Here is a 16,150-nt window from a genome sequence, read left to right as displayed (position 1 = left end):
TAGGAAAAGGCTGAGCTGCTGATTCTTACAGTCTGATTATGGTGAGCTTGGTATCGGCTGAGACATCGGACTGACAAACGGGTGGATTATGGATGAAAATTGCATCTATTGGATCACTGGATTAAAATATTGCTAGAAAAGCATAATTAAAGTATCTGTTTAACGTTGATGTGTTCAGAGCTGATAAACTTATTAATTCATAAGAATAAATATTATTTGGGACACAAATTAGAGTCAGGTAGGTTAACATAAACTGGACTCAAGCAGTTTATCTAATTACCTAACTAGCTAACTAACTACCTATTTAGTTACGTTAACTAGCCAACTAACTGACTAATTATCTAACTAACTAATTTGCTAATGAGTCAACTAATTACCTGGCTAATTAGCTAACTAACGATTTAGCTACCTAGCCAACTCGCTAACTGGTCAAGTGTTGGCCTGGTGTAGTGACCTGTTTCTCCAGCAGTATGACCCGTCCCAGCAGCTGGTCCTCCAGGCCTCTCTGGGTCACGGTGAAGTCGACCACGGCCGTCCTGGCGCTGACCTCGGGGCTGTACGCCGGGTTGGCCAGCTTGGTGGTGATATAGAGCGTGAAACCCTTCATTACATCCACCTCCTTATCGCCTACCTTCACCTGCAGGAGGAGCAAGAAATCACAACAAACTGATGGTTTTGACACATTTTTGAAAAAAATAAATAAATAAAAAAAAAATAAAAAAATAAAATATATATATATATATCTCAAAATGAATATATAGATTATAGTATATAGAGAGTATATAGATTTATTTGTAGGAGTAGAGATGTGATATGACAGGGTTAAAATGTTTTGCAGTATTTTTTTAATTCATGTAGGAAAGAAAGAAAAAGTCACTGATGTCCTACTTTATAAGTTGATCCAGACTTGATGTAGTTCTTGTCCAGTATGTTGTCCAGGACAGGGTCCAGTTCCTCCCCTACGTCCTCCAGCAGCAGGGGGCGCCCCAGAGACAGACCGTCCTCCAGGTGGGAACGGAAATATTTGTGGTTCAGAGACGTCACCTGGGACACAGAAGAAGAAGACAACCAACAATCAGGAAAGCACTCAAATAGATTTTGACTTCCTGTGTCTTGGTCTTGTTTATACTACTTTATACACGCAAGATTCATTTAAAATAAATCCCTCCTCGTCCTCACCTGCAGCTGCTGGTCTCTCTCTCTGTTCTGGATCCAGGTCTTGCCTTGGCCCTGGGGATCTATCAGCAGCGGGTAGCGGGACGCCTTCGTCACCACGATGCCGTTCTGGATGGACAGGTCGTCGCTGGGTAAACCCTGCAGGTTCCACTCGCTCACTGTGGCGTTGTCCACCAGCAGACCAATCACGTTCAAGTCCTGCAGGAGAGCCGATGGTTCGGTGTGACCTCATAATATCTTCTAAACGTCTTCACATTAGTTCTGCACTACCAATCTTTTTACAATATCCCGTGAGATGTTTGCACTCCAAGAGATTAGTTTGGCTGTGAGCAGTTTCTTTAGTAATTATGACATTTATGGTCAGTAAAACATCACAATATATTCAGTCGATATTGATTTAACATAAATATGTTTTGTTTAACTTACCATAAATTCTCAAAGCTCACATTTAAACAATAGGCAGGCATAAACAAATGATGGAGTAGACTTAGACTTACAATAGATTTGTATTGTAACACTTCACCTAATACAGTCGGTATAATGTCCGTGTCCACAGTAACTCCATCAGTACAACAACAGAGTCATACTCACCACTCAAGAAGAAAGACAAGAAAAAGTGTAATCAGCAGAGTTTGTATCAAGAGCAAATTAAAACAGGAGCAGATCAGAGAACAGGGAGGCGTCCGACTAAAATATGATCAAATATATTTATAGAACAGGAGAAATTAGCAATGAAGGCTTGTCTCAAATATAAGCCTATTTAAAATAAAGGCTTAGTTCTCTCTGCAGTGTATTCAAACAGTATTTTTTTTTTTTCTTACCAAGTTTGCCAAAAAGTTTCAACGAAATTTGGTGCAAAGTTCAGCTACGGGCCATGGAAGAAATTATGAGGTCTTGGTGCTGATCTGGAGCCAGCAGCGCTGCCATGTGGCCATTTATAAGCCACACTGCTGAACCTTGAAGAGCTGAAATTTTTCATGGATTTTGTGGCTCAAGCTCTAAAATCTAATCTAAACACATATTCCACTGACAGATTTTCTATCATTTAGATTTTTCCCTGAACCTTTTTTTCCACCTACAAGTTCCTCCAAATGTTTACAATTTGTTTGCTTGACAGGAACTGCTTTATAATATTTAAAATCATTTTAGACATTTCTGTGGGGGAACACAGGCGATACAGTTGGCAGGTAGAATATGACGGACCATGAAAAAGCTGCATAATCGCTGTATTTAAAGAGACGCTGACTGTCTGAAAACAAAGCTGAACGAGCTGAAGCCTCAGCGAAGTCTTACAGCACTGAAGGGGATGAGTTTCTCCTCCATCTCTTTCTTCCACAGCTCCAGCAGCAGGCTGCGGTACTCCTGGTTAAAGGGACCGGCGTAGGACAGGAAGCCTGCCGACAGAAGGACGTCCCCGACCAGGTGTTTGATCTGAGTCTGGAACCCAGCGCTGCTGTCGGTCCAACGAACCTGAAACACAACAAGACCAGAAGAGAGAGGGAGGGTGGGTGCGAGTGCTGACTGATGGATGGATGAAAGGTTAGATGGATGATGGGTAAAGAGCTGACCTTCTCTCCTCCCAGCCCGTCGATCAGAGCCGTAGCGTTGCCCATCTTGCGGCGGCAGGCCTGGGCGTCATCCTGCAGGTCCTGCTTCTCCTTCATGGCAGCGTCATAGAGCGCCTAAAGTTGAGGCCAGAGCACTTTTTATACACTCAAATATTATAAATTACTTTTTAAAATTAGCATGAAGACACGCTGTCATTAATGCAGGAAGAAAAAAATGCAAATGCATGGAGTTGAGATGACAAACAAAAGTATATAAACAAAAATATATATATAAATAATATATTCTGCTCCGTAGGATTTGTTGTCATTTAGTTCTTCTAATCTAAATTACTGTGTGTGTGTGTGTGTGTGTGTGTGTGTGTGTGTGTGTGTGTGTACCTGCACTGCGTCCAGCTCCTGCTGTTTAGTGTCCAGCTGTTCCTGAGCTTTAGCGAGTTCAGTCTGAGCGACCACCAGACGAGCCTCCTGCAGGGCCAGGTTAGCCTGCACGCACGCACACACACACACACACACACACACACACACACACACACACACACACACACACACACACACACACACACACACACACACACACACACACACACACACACACACACCTAATTAATCTCTGTGTAATGACAGCAGCTACAGTAACATGTTGTTTTGTATAAAGCCTCAGTAAATATTGGACTCCTCTGTGCGTACCTTTAGAGGCAGCACCTCCTTGTTGATGGCGAAGAAGTCGGCCATGGCCTGAGTCCAGGAGCAGAGTCCCGCCACGTTGCCGCAGATCCTCTTGGCTGACTCCAGGTTGTAGTCGTCCATGTCCTGGTAGGGAGCGAGCAGCTCCACCACCTCCTCTGTGATGGAGTCCTGCAGCACACACATACAGTTCAGAAGAGTACAGCCAGTAGATAATGCTACCTCCTCAGGTGCATCACCTACATGTGACCATTAATGGAATAACTGCTAGTTTTGGAGGTGTAGCCCAAGATTTAGCGCTCAGATCGGCTTTGGCCCGGTGTCAGCACCTGGAGTCTGGGCCGATTCTGGTGCTTAGAAGTCTGCCCTGAATCCAAGAACCAGGAGAACTAGATTTTGGCTCCGTCGTCAGATGTTAGGATTCAAATAGAGACAACATGATGTGTTTAAGATGGAGATATTTGTAGCGTAACTGAAGTGTCATGTCAGCATGAATATTCAAAAATCCTGGAACAAAACCAACACACACACACACACACACACACACACACACACACACACACATTTCAGGGTTTTTCCAGCTCTAAACATACAGACGGCCAGCTCTACTAATCCACGGCTTAGCAGGCATGTCACACACACACACACACACACACACACAGTATTATAAAAGCAGGTGATGGCTGTAGTGTGGTAAGATGAGTAGGGAGTTTCCCTCTGACACACACTGATACACATGGTCACGGTGTGTGTGTGTGTGTGTGCTCTTGTAATTGAGTTTTAGACCTCGACTGCGAGCACATTTTATCCCGTCGTCACTTCAGCAGTAACTGATGTTTGTGTCCACTTGTTTTCAGCAGAAACACAGTGAACACAACAGTAAGTTGATATATTGAACTTGTGATCAAACTGCTGCTTATTTCCACCTCCAGCAGCTACAGAGTCACATGACGCTTCATCAGGAGGCGTGTCTGTGTCTCCTGATGGACGTCGGTCCGGTCTTCTCTCCGTCAGCTCTGTGTTTGGTCTCCAGCAGCTGCTGAGGGAAACATCTGGCTCTTTAGCTGCTAGATGCTCCGCTACGTTCAGCAGCTCAGCATCTGCTCTTTAGCTGCTAGATGCTCCGCTATGTTCAGCAGCTGCTGACTGCGTCTGGCTGCTGTTTGCTGCTGAGCAGGTAGCGTTCAGAGGCTTTTTACAGCTTCTTCTTCTCTGGAAGCGACGCTCTGAGAGCTGAGAGCGAACCAGAGCAGCAGCAGACGAACAGCGAGCTGAAAGTCTGTATGAAGCTCCGTGAAGCCGAGCGGAGCTGCAGGCTCAGCTGATGGTTCAGCAGCAGAGACGCCGACACACCGTCACAATGTTATAATAAAAATATGAGTTATATCCACTTTAAGGTCAAATCAGGTTTAGGTTACAGTTAGGATAAGGGACCTCCAACAAAAATATTTGGCCCCCTAAAAAAAGACCTTGCTGAAGTTGAGCAGCATGCTGAGGAAGGCCGAGTTCTGCATCAGCTTCATGGCCTCGGCCCACGAAGGTCGCGGACAAGGTCGTTCAGGGTCGGCCGTCACCGGGTCGATCTGAGGAAAACAAGCGAAGGAGAACAGTGAGACGATGAACGAATGACAGGAAAGAGTCGCCCCGACTTCTATGTGATTGTTTGCAACCAGGTGAGACTCAGTGACCTTCCTCTGGAACAGCAGCAGAACGGCGTCCATGATCCTCATGATGAGATGAGGAGGCTTCTGCAGCTTCCTCACTGTGGCGATGTCGGCTGGTTTAATGGTCTGTGGACACACAGAAAAAGGAAAGCTGCAGTGGAGGTAATGTTCGAGGAACAAACCAATCGCCTCGTAATGACTTGTGTTAGTTTGTCATCAACAGCGAGTCACTGTAGATCTCTCATCGGCCGTGAACTCCTCTTCACTTACTGCACTTCAAACGCCCTCTGCTGGTAAAAGAAGAGTTCAGCAGATTCCCTTTTCTAAAAAGGGAGCATGCACGTGTGTGTGTGTGTGTGTGTGTGTGTGTTATTCATGTTGTGGTGACCTAAATCTGTTTACACAGTCACATTGTGGGGACTCGCCTTCCTTTTGGGGACAAAATGCAAGTCCCCATAACGTAAATCATTAAATATTAAGGTGAAGGCTTGGTTTAAGGTTAGGGTAAGGTAAGTGATGGAAACACGACTGTCTGTGTGTGTGTGTGTGTGTGTGTGTGTGTGTGTGTGTGTGTGTGTGTGTGTGTGTGTGTGTGTGTGTGTGTGTGAGACCTGCAATGCAGCCTCAGCAGCCTCTAGTGCTGGTTTTGCAGCTTCCAGTTTGGACTCAGCAGAAGTTTTATCGGCTTCGATCTCGTCGACGATGAGCTGAGCTTTGTCCTTCACCTTCTGCACCTGCTGCTTCACCTGAGGAGAGAGAAGGGATTCAAGATGGCTATTTTTTGGCCACTAGGGGGCAACTCCACAAAAAGCTGACAGACACACATTTTACCAGCTAGAGAGCAACACGATCATTCATGTGGAGTCGTGTTTGTGTCACCGGTTAATGTAAGTTACATTAAAGCATCAGAAAACAGCTGCTGGAAACACTGAACCAGACAGGAAATGTGCAAAACCAAAACTAGGAGCCAAAAGAGGCTAAAAAGCTGCGTAGATGAATATACAGATATAGAGCTTTACAACAGTGAAACAGTGAAGTACTTGAAAATGTTTTTGGTGACTAGTTGTCGTGATATTTCTTTTCATTTTTTTACAAACAAAAACTTTAACATGCTAAAATTCTTCACGCAGGCGCTTTAATAAAAGAAACAACAGCACTGCCGTTAGAAGACTGCGTGTTGTGAATGTCACATTAAATCTTGAGTTAGGTAACATGACCTTTAACCCCGTGTTTTGTAAACATCTGAGAATGCAGAGTTGTGTCTCCATGTGTTGTTGTGTCGGACCTTTTCAGCAGCCTGAGCTTTCGCCGTGACCTCTTGCAGGACTCCATCTGCCCTCTGTGAGGCGACAGCGAGCTCCTGCTCCTTCACCAGCAGCTCCTCAGAGAGCCGAGACACCGACTGCTCCGCCTCCATCAGTTTACACAGACCTGCAGCGAACAACGACGACAGATGACCAACGGCACACTCACCCACCGCTCCTCCTGTTTACAGACCTGGTGACTGGAAACCACAAGGCCCCTCCCTTTCTGACTACAGGTGCCAGCACGCCTCGATCAAAGTACTGCAAACAGCATCTGCACCCCCCCTCCTCCAGCACATTTATGGCAGAAATAGCGGTGCTGTGTTGGTCAGGTGGGTGGAGGTGTGAAGGTAGGTGGGGTTTGAACTTCTCTCTCAGGTGTCACTTGTCATTAGGGCTGCAGCTAACCATTATCATCATTATCAATGAATCTGCCGATTAATCACTGAATCATTTTGTCCATAAAATGTGAGAAAAATGATTTCAAATGTCTTGTTTTGTTCGACCAACAGTTCAGTTTACTGTCATATACTCTCTTTATCAGGTACAGCAAGCACAGTCAGTGTACCACAGCCTACCCTCCCTGACAAAATAATAGAAACACCTGTCAGTATAATGCAATACAAATCAACAGCACCACAAACTGTCGATCGACTAACTGATTAATTGACTAATCATTGCAGTTTTTCACATGAACAACCGAGTGCCACACCTCGAATGTCTTTGAGGAGAGACTGTCTGAAAGTGTGCTCCGTATTTAAAGGACTCCTCTCTCTGACGGCGGGCTTTTCGCCCCACCTTCAAGTCCACTTTTGCCTTCAGGACACTTCGTACGAACTAGTGTATTCGAGGATACCCCGACCCCGTTACCTGTCTTCATGCGCTCGGCCAGCGTGCCGACGTGAGCGATCTTCTCGGCGTAGATGATCTTGTAGCTGTCGATGAAGGACAGGTAGGATTTGGGCGTCACAAACGTTTGGCGGCGGAAACGTTCAAAATACTCTGCACATTTCTCCGCCACCAGGTCCTGCAGGGACAGAGGTCGCGCGATCAGTCAGCTAAACATGCTGATAATACACACCTGATCACATAGTGAACACTACCTGGAAGGTTCCCATGGTAACCACCACGCTCTGCTTTACATCCTCTGAGCAGCGGAGGTCCTGGTACTGAGACAGGAAGTGATGCGATACGGCCACCAGGGCGTCCCGAGGCCAGCGCTGGAACCAGTCCACAGTGCAGCCCGATATCAGGCCTGGGAACTGTTCAGGTCAAAGGTCACTGACAAAGCTAACAGAAAACTTATTTTAACCATTTAATGATCTCATCTTGGTCTTGATCTCATCATCTTGTGTTAAAGATAGGTTCACATTATGATAATCAAATCAATGATCGGTATTTTTCTAACAAAACTGAAATAAAGCTACTGCTTCATTTCCTTTAAAGATACGAGGAGCTCAACCACAGGAGCTGTCACTCACTGTCACACAGCGTTAACCTGACCTCGTGTCACGGTGACGCAGCTGCCTCGCAGTCTCGGCCTCACCTTTAAGGCACGAGTCCGAAACTTCTCCCCGACCGGCGAGAAGCACAGGACGACGTGGAGGTTGCTCCGCACTCGGGACAGGAAGAAGTCGTAGAGGTTTTCTGAGGTCGGAGGTCGGCGAGGGTGCTGTCGCTTCATGACAGGAATCAGATCCTGAGTGATGTCATCCAGCTCGTCACGAGCAAACAGGTTGGAAACTTCACCGCTCGCCAGGACGTTGTTCATGTATTCTGCAGAGAGGTCAGTCAGGGCAAATCAATGAAGACAACATTTGCACAGAACGAGTTCAGACAGTTCAGAACCAGCTAAAACTAGACAACTACCGGGCAGATTTGGTGACCTTTCCTCTTCATCATCAGGACAGAATTGTAGACAAAATATACCAAAATCTAACGGGCAGATTTTTGTGTAATTTATTGATCACATTCCTGTTCCTCAGAGGCCGAGCCCTTTAGATTTTAATAACTACATGACTTTTCCTCTAGCGCCCCCCTCAGGACAATCTGTACTGTTTAAGCTGCCCTACTAAGAACAGTAAAATCATCAGGATGTTATTTGCACTTAGGGGGCAAAGTGTGTTGCCCTGTAGTGTAAAAAACAATCTTCCTACAAATATAAGAAAGCCAGGTACCCAGGAAGGCTTCGTCTTTAATGTCGTTGTCGGTGAAGAGGAATGTGACTCCTTTTCCCTGCTGACCAGCGATACGATACAGAGCCTTCAGATCCTCCAGCAGGTTACTGCTGCTGTACGATCTGCAGGACACACACACACACACACACACACACACACACACACACGATGGATGTTTGTGTGCATGACCAGAAACAACATACATTTTTTAATTATTAAAATGTATTTTAGACTTCATTTGGACCAATAACTGCCTCCAGTGTAGCTGCACAGTATGTACACACATTCACACAGACTGTACACACTCAGTCCTGCACACCCTCCCCACCTCTACACACTGCACTGCATACTTGTTCTGGCCTGCAGGATTACAGTGCAGCCTTCGTAACTTTTGTACTTCCTGTTTGGATGGACGAAGCGCATTTCTTGTTTTGCTGACGGAGTTGCTCGATTCCACAACAAAATCAACGACAGTAAACAATAAACGAGTTGGTGTGTGTGTGGAGGTGTGTGTTGTTTCAGACCTGGTCAGTGTGATCTGGAAGGTTTGGTATCCTGCGATGAACGACGCCAGCCTCGTCAGACTCTGCTTCCCCGACCCCCCGACCCCGACCAGCAGGGCGTTCCCCTGCGGCGTCCGCAGGATCCGCGAGATCCGCATCAGGTGGGTCATTGCGTCCTGCCATTGGACCAAACAGAGAGGGTCGTTTACCAATGGAAATACAGAGAGGGCAGACAGATAAATATTATTAAAGCAGAGACAGAAGCTGCATGTTTTTAAAGTCATTAAAGTGTTAATGTGAATGTCACTTCCTCTCTGGTTGGTTTAAATCCAGTCGTTGGGTGTGTCAGGTGGGCCAGAAATGAGCCAATCACAGTGCTTCAAATGCTACTTTTTGAGTTAGCGACTGACTGCTGACTCCCTCCTCAATAAAAGCTGAGCTATATCAAGGTGTGAGCAAAGTCCAGTGTTTTTTTAATCAGTTTTTAATGTTGCACGGAGGTAACATTAACATGTTACACCTTTTACAAAAGGTAAAAGAAGTTGCAGTTTGGATGAACCTCAAACCTCCAACATGGCCGCCTGATGCAGGTGATCACTCAGATAGAAATTATAATATTACCTTGAAGAAGACCAGGTCCATGGCTCCGCCCCTCACCGCCTCGTTGTACTGCTGCTGGAAAACAGACAGCCGCTCCGCCAGAGCGTCCAGCGACGGGATTGGCTCATACACCTGTCAATCATATCAACTTTTACAAGTCTAAAACATCAGAGGGACATATTATTATACGAACATTTGATAGCCTAAACAGTCTGCTTTTTAATGTTACTGTAGTAATGCAATGTTTGTACTGTGAAAAAGACAGAAGTGCTGACTACAATGTAACAAAAAAAAAACTTGGATTTTTAAAACATAATAATAACCAAAATAAATGCATTAGAAACAAGACTGAATGTAACATGTCTGCTCTGAGCTGAGGACCTTTGGAGCTTCCAGCTCGGCATCTTCAGGTTCGTCTCCCGTCGCCTCCGGAGCTTCACGCAGGAAGTCCACGAAGCAGCTGTGCCACAGAGCGTGCTCAGTCAGAGCTCTCCCATGATCCTCCACTGTAATCTGAGGGAGAGGAGAGTTAGATGAGAAAATAAAACGCTGGAGAAGGAAATCACTGGATGTTTGAGTGCGATGTTGACGATTGTTTCATGATGCAACACTCAAAGGAGGAAAAACAGCTGCACTGGCCTCTATAGGCTGAAAGGTATCAGTCTGTTGTACGTGAGACCACACCCACCTGTGATGTAGCGCAGTACTATAGTGCAACGCTACATCACAGCTGCACTTTATTAGACTGTGTGCAGCTACGCTTTAAGTAGCTGACAGGTGATAAACTGACACCTGCTCGTGCTTTTATTTCCTTTATTACACTTTTTTGTTTTGATGATGTTTTACGATTTGCTTTCATATATTTTTAATTTGTTGGATAAAGGCGACGTGTCTCTATGCTGATTTTATGTCTTGGTGAACAACAAACATATTTCCATCTTAGTAACGTATTCTGTTCAGTTCTGTGATATTTTGTTGGCTTGATCTGATAGATTATTATCACTGAGGAGAACTAAGTCACTTTTTTATACAGTTTATTCATTTTTGTAATTTGAAACCAGAAAAATATTCACAGGAATAAAATACATCTATTATCAGCAGTATAAAATCAACATAAAAACTAAAACACTGCATATGCCAAACCGCACACACCTTCTCCATGATGCCGTTGAAAGTTTGTCTGTCGCTGCTGTCGATGAATCGGTCGGCAATCACTCGGCTGCATTCATGATGGAAGAGAGCAGAGAGGAGCTCAGAGCTCTGACACACCTGAGACGTCACGGCGAGGATCCCCTGAAACACAACACACACTGTGACACACACTGACAGCTAATCAATAACTACACGTAAACAACTGTATTTAAGCAGGCCTTAGCAGGAAGTTGTAGAGAAATGTCAAAATAAAGGTCCTCATAATGCAGAGAGAAGAGCGTTAAATGGCCGATGTGTAACATTAATGGAAGCAGTTTCAGCATCACACCGTTACTGTTGAGCTGAACGATATCCTGAGAGATCTTTCAGTTGAGCTCATAAAACATAACGACAAATATGTCGTCCAGCTAATAGCATTACACTTTAGTGACAATGTGTTTTATTCTGTACACGTGCGCTTTGCTACAGTAGTATGTGAAATGTTTAAACTGCAGAGTAACTAAAGAAAAGAAAGTCTGCCAAAGTGGAAACACTCAAGGAAAGAAGAAGAAAGAAAAGGCAGATTCAGTTTGTCCTGGTTAGAGGTAAAGTGATGTTGAGTTTTCTACCTGCCAGATTCTGCTGAGGTCCCTCAGGTTGAAGATGTAGTGAAACTTGGCAGGAGACGGTAACATCTGAGGAAACATGGGGAGGGAAGGTTTCATTAGATCTCTTTAAATCTGGTCTGCATCAGGCGGCTGCATGTAACAGGGGCAGCAGGTTGAGGGCAGCAGGCTGAGGGCAGCAGGCTGAGGGTAGCGGACGCTAACAGGCTCAACAAACTGATCCGTAAGGCCGGTGACATTGTGGGGGTGGAGCTGGACTCTCTGGAGGTGGTATCAGAGAGGAGGATGCTGGCCAAACTACACACCATCTTGGACAGCGTCTCCCACCCGCTCCATGACGTGCTGGTCAAACAAAGGAGCGCCTTCAGCAGAAGACTCATCCCCCCACAATGCACCACAGAGCACCACAGGAAGTCATTCCTGCCTGTGGCCATCAGACTCTTTAACTCCTCCCTCTAAGTGTCAGTCTGTATGACCCGAAGTCACTAAACTGGACATTGATCATTAACATCTCTGCAATACTTGAAATAATTGTGCAATATTCTGTGTAATACTGCTGTGCAATATTTAGTTTTTCCTATTATTCATACCTCCATTACCGCTGTGCAATATCCACCGTCTCATAATAATCTCAATAAGCTACACTTAACTCGACAGTACATGCACTACTACTTATTACTTATATTATTACATTGTATTATTATACTGTATTATCATCATCAGCCGGTAAACCCACTTGGTACTTCACACTTATTTTATTTTATACTTATACCCACCTGGTACTTCATTTATTTTCTGACCTGTTTTATAGTGTTTATAGTGTATTATATTTTTTGCTGGTACTTTTTCCTGTGTGCACTGACGTAAAGGCGAGCTGCTGTAAAAAAGAGTTTCCCTTCGGGGATCAATAAAGTATTTCTGATTCTGATTCTTAACAGTCGGACAAAAAGGTACAAACAAATACAAAAGCCAAATCACACACAAACCAAAGCTATTTCTGGAAACATGTTTCACCCTAAACAGACTTTTCTGTCAGAGAGAATACCTTTTGTTTTTTTAACGGAGGCCACTGAGGGTCAAATTGTAGAAAAATAACTGATATGGAAATGTGTGCACGCAGGTTAGTAAAACAAGTAGCAGTAAGTGGTAAACATGTGTTCTGCTGGGATATACATCTGGCCTTCAGAATAAAAGCAGGCAGTGATAATTCTGTACACACAAACACGTTTTTTTAGGATGTAATACAGTATTTAATCATCATAACCCGTAAATACACTAATAACTGCTGTCAGATATATAGTGAAAATACCATAATATCCTGTATGCCACACTTAATATTCTGATAATAAACTAGATTATACCTCTCATGACTTGTGCTTTATCTTGACAAATACATGCACAATAAAACAGGAAACAGCTGATTGTCAGTCTGTTATGTGCAGCATACAGGACGCGTGTTATAGCTTTCTTGCTATTTGCATGACACCTTTTTTATTGATCCGTGCTTTCATTTAGTGTTTATTAAGATTAAATAACAAATTGTATTACTTAAAAACTTTTAACCCCCCCTCTCCTTTTATTGTGAAGGTTAGAAGCCTACAGCAGGAGTCTTATTGCTTCCCATTCTTGTCATTTCTAAACATTTTAAACTCTCAGAAATTATGATAATTCTGAAATACGTTTCATAGATAATCCAAGTAACAATAACAAGCGCACACGCACACACACACAATATAAATACATTTAAAAAATCCTAAAAAATAAGAGACAAACCATAAAACATCCTCACTGCAAATGAATTAGGAAACTTTACAGAATTCACTGGCAGTTTTTGTTAATTATACTTAACTTTTACATGATTACAACTGAGCGTTTCTCCAAATGACTTTCATTAAACAATATCATCAATATTTCAATCACTATATGACCCCCAACTGGCTCCATATTTTCCAGAGTTGACAAAGGTAAATCTTTTCAGAAAAAGCTCAGTCACGGAAAAACTGTTTTCTCTGCCTTCATTCATAAAGAAGAACAAAAGTTTTTGTTATGTTACAGAAAAAGAAACAGAATAACTATTTAAGATAAAGAATTCAGGCACAAGATATGAGCTGTAATGTAGAGAAAACAAAAACAGGGAACAGAAGTTAGGAATATTTTACCTTCGCCTTCACGGCCTGCCACACCCGTCTGGTGGTGGGTACGAGGGTGGCGGCGAGGTCGCAGACCTCAGCGGGGAAGCCCCTCTCTGGGCAGAAGTATCCCTGAGCCACGGTGCCAAAGATCTTATCGATGGAGGAGTTGGAGGGCAGCGTGCAGTTAAAGATGGAGAACTGCCTCTTCAGACGCTGAGGGATGTCGTTCCGACCGCCGCCCGGGTGGATCATGGCTGCCACCAGCTGTTAAAGGTTATTACACTCTTTATTCATTCATTCATTTCGAGTGGAGGGCATCATCCAGCTCTAATACTGTTTAGGATCCATTTTGTTTGATGACCAGCGAGCTGCCATTCTGACCAGGACAGACAATTCATTAGCTTTTCTTAAAAAAATACTGTTACTTTTAATTTGCAAGAGAAATATTACTATCGATAAAATGGTGTAGTCCCTCATTCGTCCAGGAATGTTCCATCGTAGAAAAGGTTTCAGTCGTAGTCATCTAAACGCTGTTTTCAGAATCAAGACGTTTCAGCTCACATCCGGAAGTCATTCTCAATTGTGAAAATGGTCTGGGAAGTCAGAAATTTAAGCTACTCTGTGTTGCTTAAGCCCCGCCCTCAGGGAGGAGTCTTCCTGAGTGTCTGCTGTTTACCCTGCCTAGTTTCACCTGAAACTGGCCTTCTTTTGTTTCCATGATGAATCCATGCTGAATCTAAAAACTGATGCTGTGAATTGGAAACTAAAGAAAGTAAAAGGAGAACCTTGATGAGACCACAGATGTTTCTCCACCTGTTGCCTCCGCGTCGTTACCTGAACGTCCACCACAGTGATGAACTCTCCTGGACGATCCAAACTGTAGAAACCTCCCTGCTCCATCAGCTGACGCACAATCTCATTGGTTATCTGAGGGAGACAGGGGGCGGGGACAAATGTAACAACAATCTGATTGGTAATGTGCATATTAGGAGGGGTGGGGGGGAACAATGGAGCTCAATAATGTGATTGGTTATAGACGTGTCAGGTGGAGGTGTATAATAAAAAAAAACCAACAAAGTGACAGAAAGTCAATACAAAACACATTTTTTGTTATTTGTGTAAATCTGAGGGGAGGAGAGAGCGAGCAGAAAATAGATTATTGATGTTATTTCTTTTAAAATGTATTTAAAATTTAATTGGTTACCTGGAAGTGCAGGAAAACGTATCAATAATCGTATCATATTCAATTTAACACGACTGGTTATTTGAGCTGTAAATAGAACCAGATTCTATTCTATTTTACTTGACTTGATAATTGACCAATCAGAGAGAGCCTGAAGCCGACCTGGTCCCCCCATTCGTTGATAACCGGCATGTTGATGTCGTCTATGAAGACGGTCATCCTGCGTCCGGCCGGCGGCCCGTAGGTGGCGCCCATTCGTTTATCGATGTAGCTCTCGACGGTTCTCTGGAACATGCTGGGCAGCGTGGCCGACGAGAAGTTCACCGTCTTACTGAGGTGGCGCTCCGGGTCGAGCTTACTGGTGTAGCCCTGCAGGGGGAGCCGGAGAGAAACACGTAGCATTAGCATTAGCCAGCTGAGGATAATACCAAACTGCAAACACCACAGCTAGATGCTGAAAAGTGTGGTAACCTTTCTCTAACGGCCACTAGAGGCTGCAAGAACACGCTGACTGTGTTGAAGTGAATGGGAAATTCTCTCTACAAATACGATACAGTTTTTACACAAGTTCAGCTCTCACTAGACAATTTAACTTCTTCTGACGTGAGTGTGAGTGCAGACTTTCAGAATCTTTGTTCCATTAAGTAATAATCCTTAAAGTGGCTAAAATCAATATTTTGATAGATTCTTATCAGCTGAATCTTTATAGACACTTTCAGCTCGTTGTTTATCCGTCCGGCTGCAGCTTTACTGTTCTGGTTCCCTCTCATCTCTCAGAGCGCCGCTTCCAGAGAAGAAGAAGCTGTAAAAAGCCGCTGAACACGAGCTGCTCAGCAGCAGGCAGACGCAGTCAGAGAGCAGCTGCTGAACATAGCGGAGCATCTAGCTGCTAAAGAGCCAGATGTTTCCCTCAGCAGCTGCTGGAGACCAAACACAGAGCTGACAGAGAGAAGACCGGACCGACGTCCATCAGGAGACACAGACACGCCTCCTGATGAAGCGTCATGTGACTCTGACACGCCTCCTGATGAAGCGTCATGTGACTCTGTAGCTGCTGGAGGTGGAAATCGTATCAACTTAAAAGGTGGCGATATGATAATGTTGTGTTCACTACTTGTGATCATTGCAGGTTCAAGATTTCAGCTGTGCGTTCTTTGGCGACAGCTGTGGTTACAGGTGGCAGGTGTGTTTTAGTAATACAGGTCCCAGAGTGCTGTTGGGATCATGGACGTATTAAGTGAGCTGGCTACATTACGCTACTTTTGTGTTAAACAAATATGACTAAACCAGCAGTAAGTGAGAGTGCATGTGAGCTTTTACATTAATAGCTTTCATACATTTGTGCATTAACAGGATCGTTACATCACGAGCTGCCACGTGAGACTACGTCTGTGTGTACTGT

The 16,150-nt window shown here is 44.2% G+C and overlaps 2 protein-coding genes across 7 annotated transcripts in view; one reads left to right on the top strand and one right to left on the bottom strand.

The window, feature by feature from the left end:
- Positions 1-16,150, top strand: part of LOC122866462 (protein NLRC3-like) — an 876,731-nt gene that overhangs the window by 132,202 nt on the left and 728,379 nt on the right. The window lies entirely within an intron of this gene.
- Positions 1-16,150, bottom strand: part of dnah5l (dynein, axonemal, heavy chain 5 like) — a 61,944-nt gene that overhangs the window by 8,538 nt on the left and 37,256 nt on the right. For both annotated transcript variants that reach the window (XM_044176121.1, XM_044176122.1), the window contains exons 59-81: positions 14,911-15,117; positions 14,400-14,492; positions 13,593-13,829; positions 11,437-11,502; positions 10,829-10,969; positions 10,058-10,189; positions 9,698-9,808; positions 9,098-9,252; positions 8,574-8,695; positions 7,943-8,172; positions 7,500-7,658; positions 7,267-7,423; positions 6,378-6,523; positions 5,704-5,838; positions 5,117-5,218; positions 4,898-5,011; positions 3,432-3,599; positions 3,123-3,227; positions 2,745-2,858; positions 2,470-2,646; positions 1,180-1,374; positions 889-1,044; positions 455-637 (exon numbers count right to left, since the gene is read on the bottom strand). In XM_044176121.1, coding sequence (XP_044032056.1) covers positions 455-637; positions 889-1,044; positions 1,180-1,374; positions 2,470-2,646; positions 2,745-2,858; positions 3,123-3,227; positions 3,432-3,599; positions 4,898-5,011; positions 5,117-5,218; positions 5,704-5,838; positions 6,378-6,523; positions 7,267-7,423; positions 7,500-7,658; positions 7,943-8,172; positions 8,574-8,695; positions 9,098-9,252; positions 9,698-9,808; positions 10,058-10,189; positions 10,829-10,969; positions 11,437-11,502; positions 13,593-13,829; positions 14,400-14,492; positions 14,911-15,117 — 3,405 coding nt within the window. The remainder of the gene's footprint in view (positions 1-454; positions 638-888; positions 1,045-1,179; positions 1,375-2,469; positions 2,647-2,744; positions 2,859-3,122; positions 3,228-3,431; positions 3,600-4,897; positions 5,012-5,116; positions 5,219-5,703; positions 5,839-6,377; positions 6,524-7,266; positions 7,424-7,499; positions 7,659-7,942; positions 8,173-8,573; positions 8,696-9,097; positions 9,253-9,697; positions 9,809-10,057; positions 10,190-10,828; positions 10,970-11,436; positions 11,503-13,592; positions 13,830-14,399; positions 14,493-14,910; positions 15,118-16,150) is intronic.

This window comes from Siniperca chuatsi, linkage group LG19 (genome assembly GCF_020085105.1).
Source record: "Siniperca chuatsi isolate FFG_IHB_CAS linkage group LG19, ASM2008510v1, whole genome shotgun sequence".
Lineage (NCBI taxonomy): Eukaryota > Metazoa > Chordata > Actinopteri > Centrarchiformes > Sinipercidae > Siniperca > Siniperca chuatsi.
Note: the sequence above shows the minus strand (reverse complement) of the source record. Positions and strands in the feature narration are given on the sequence as shown.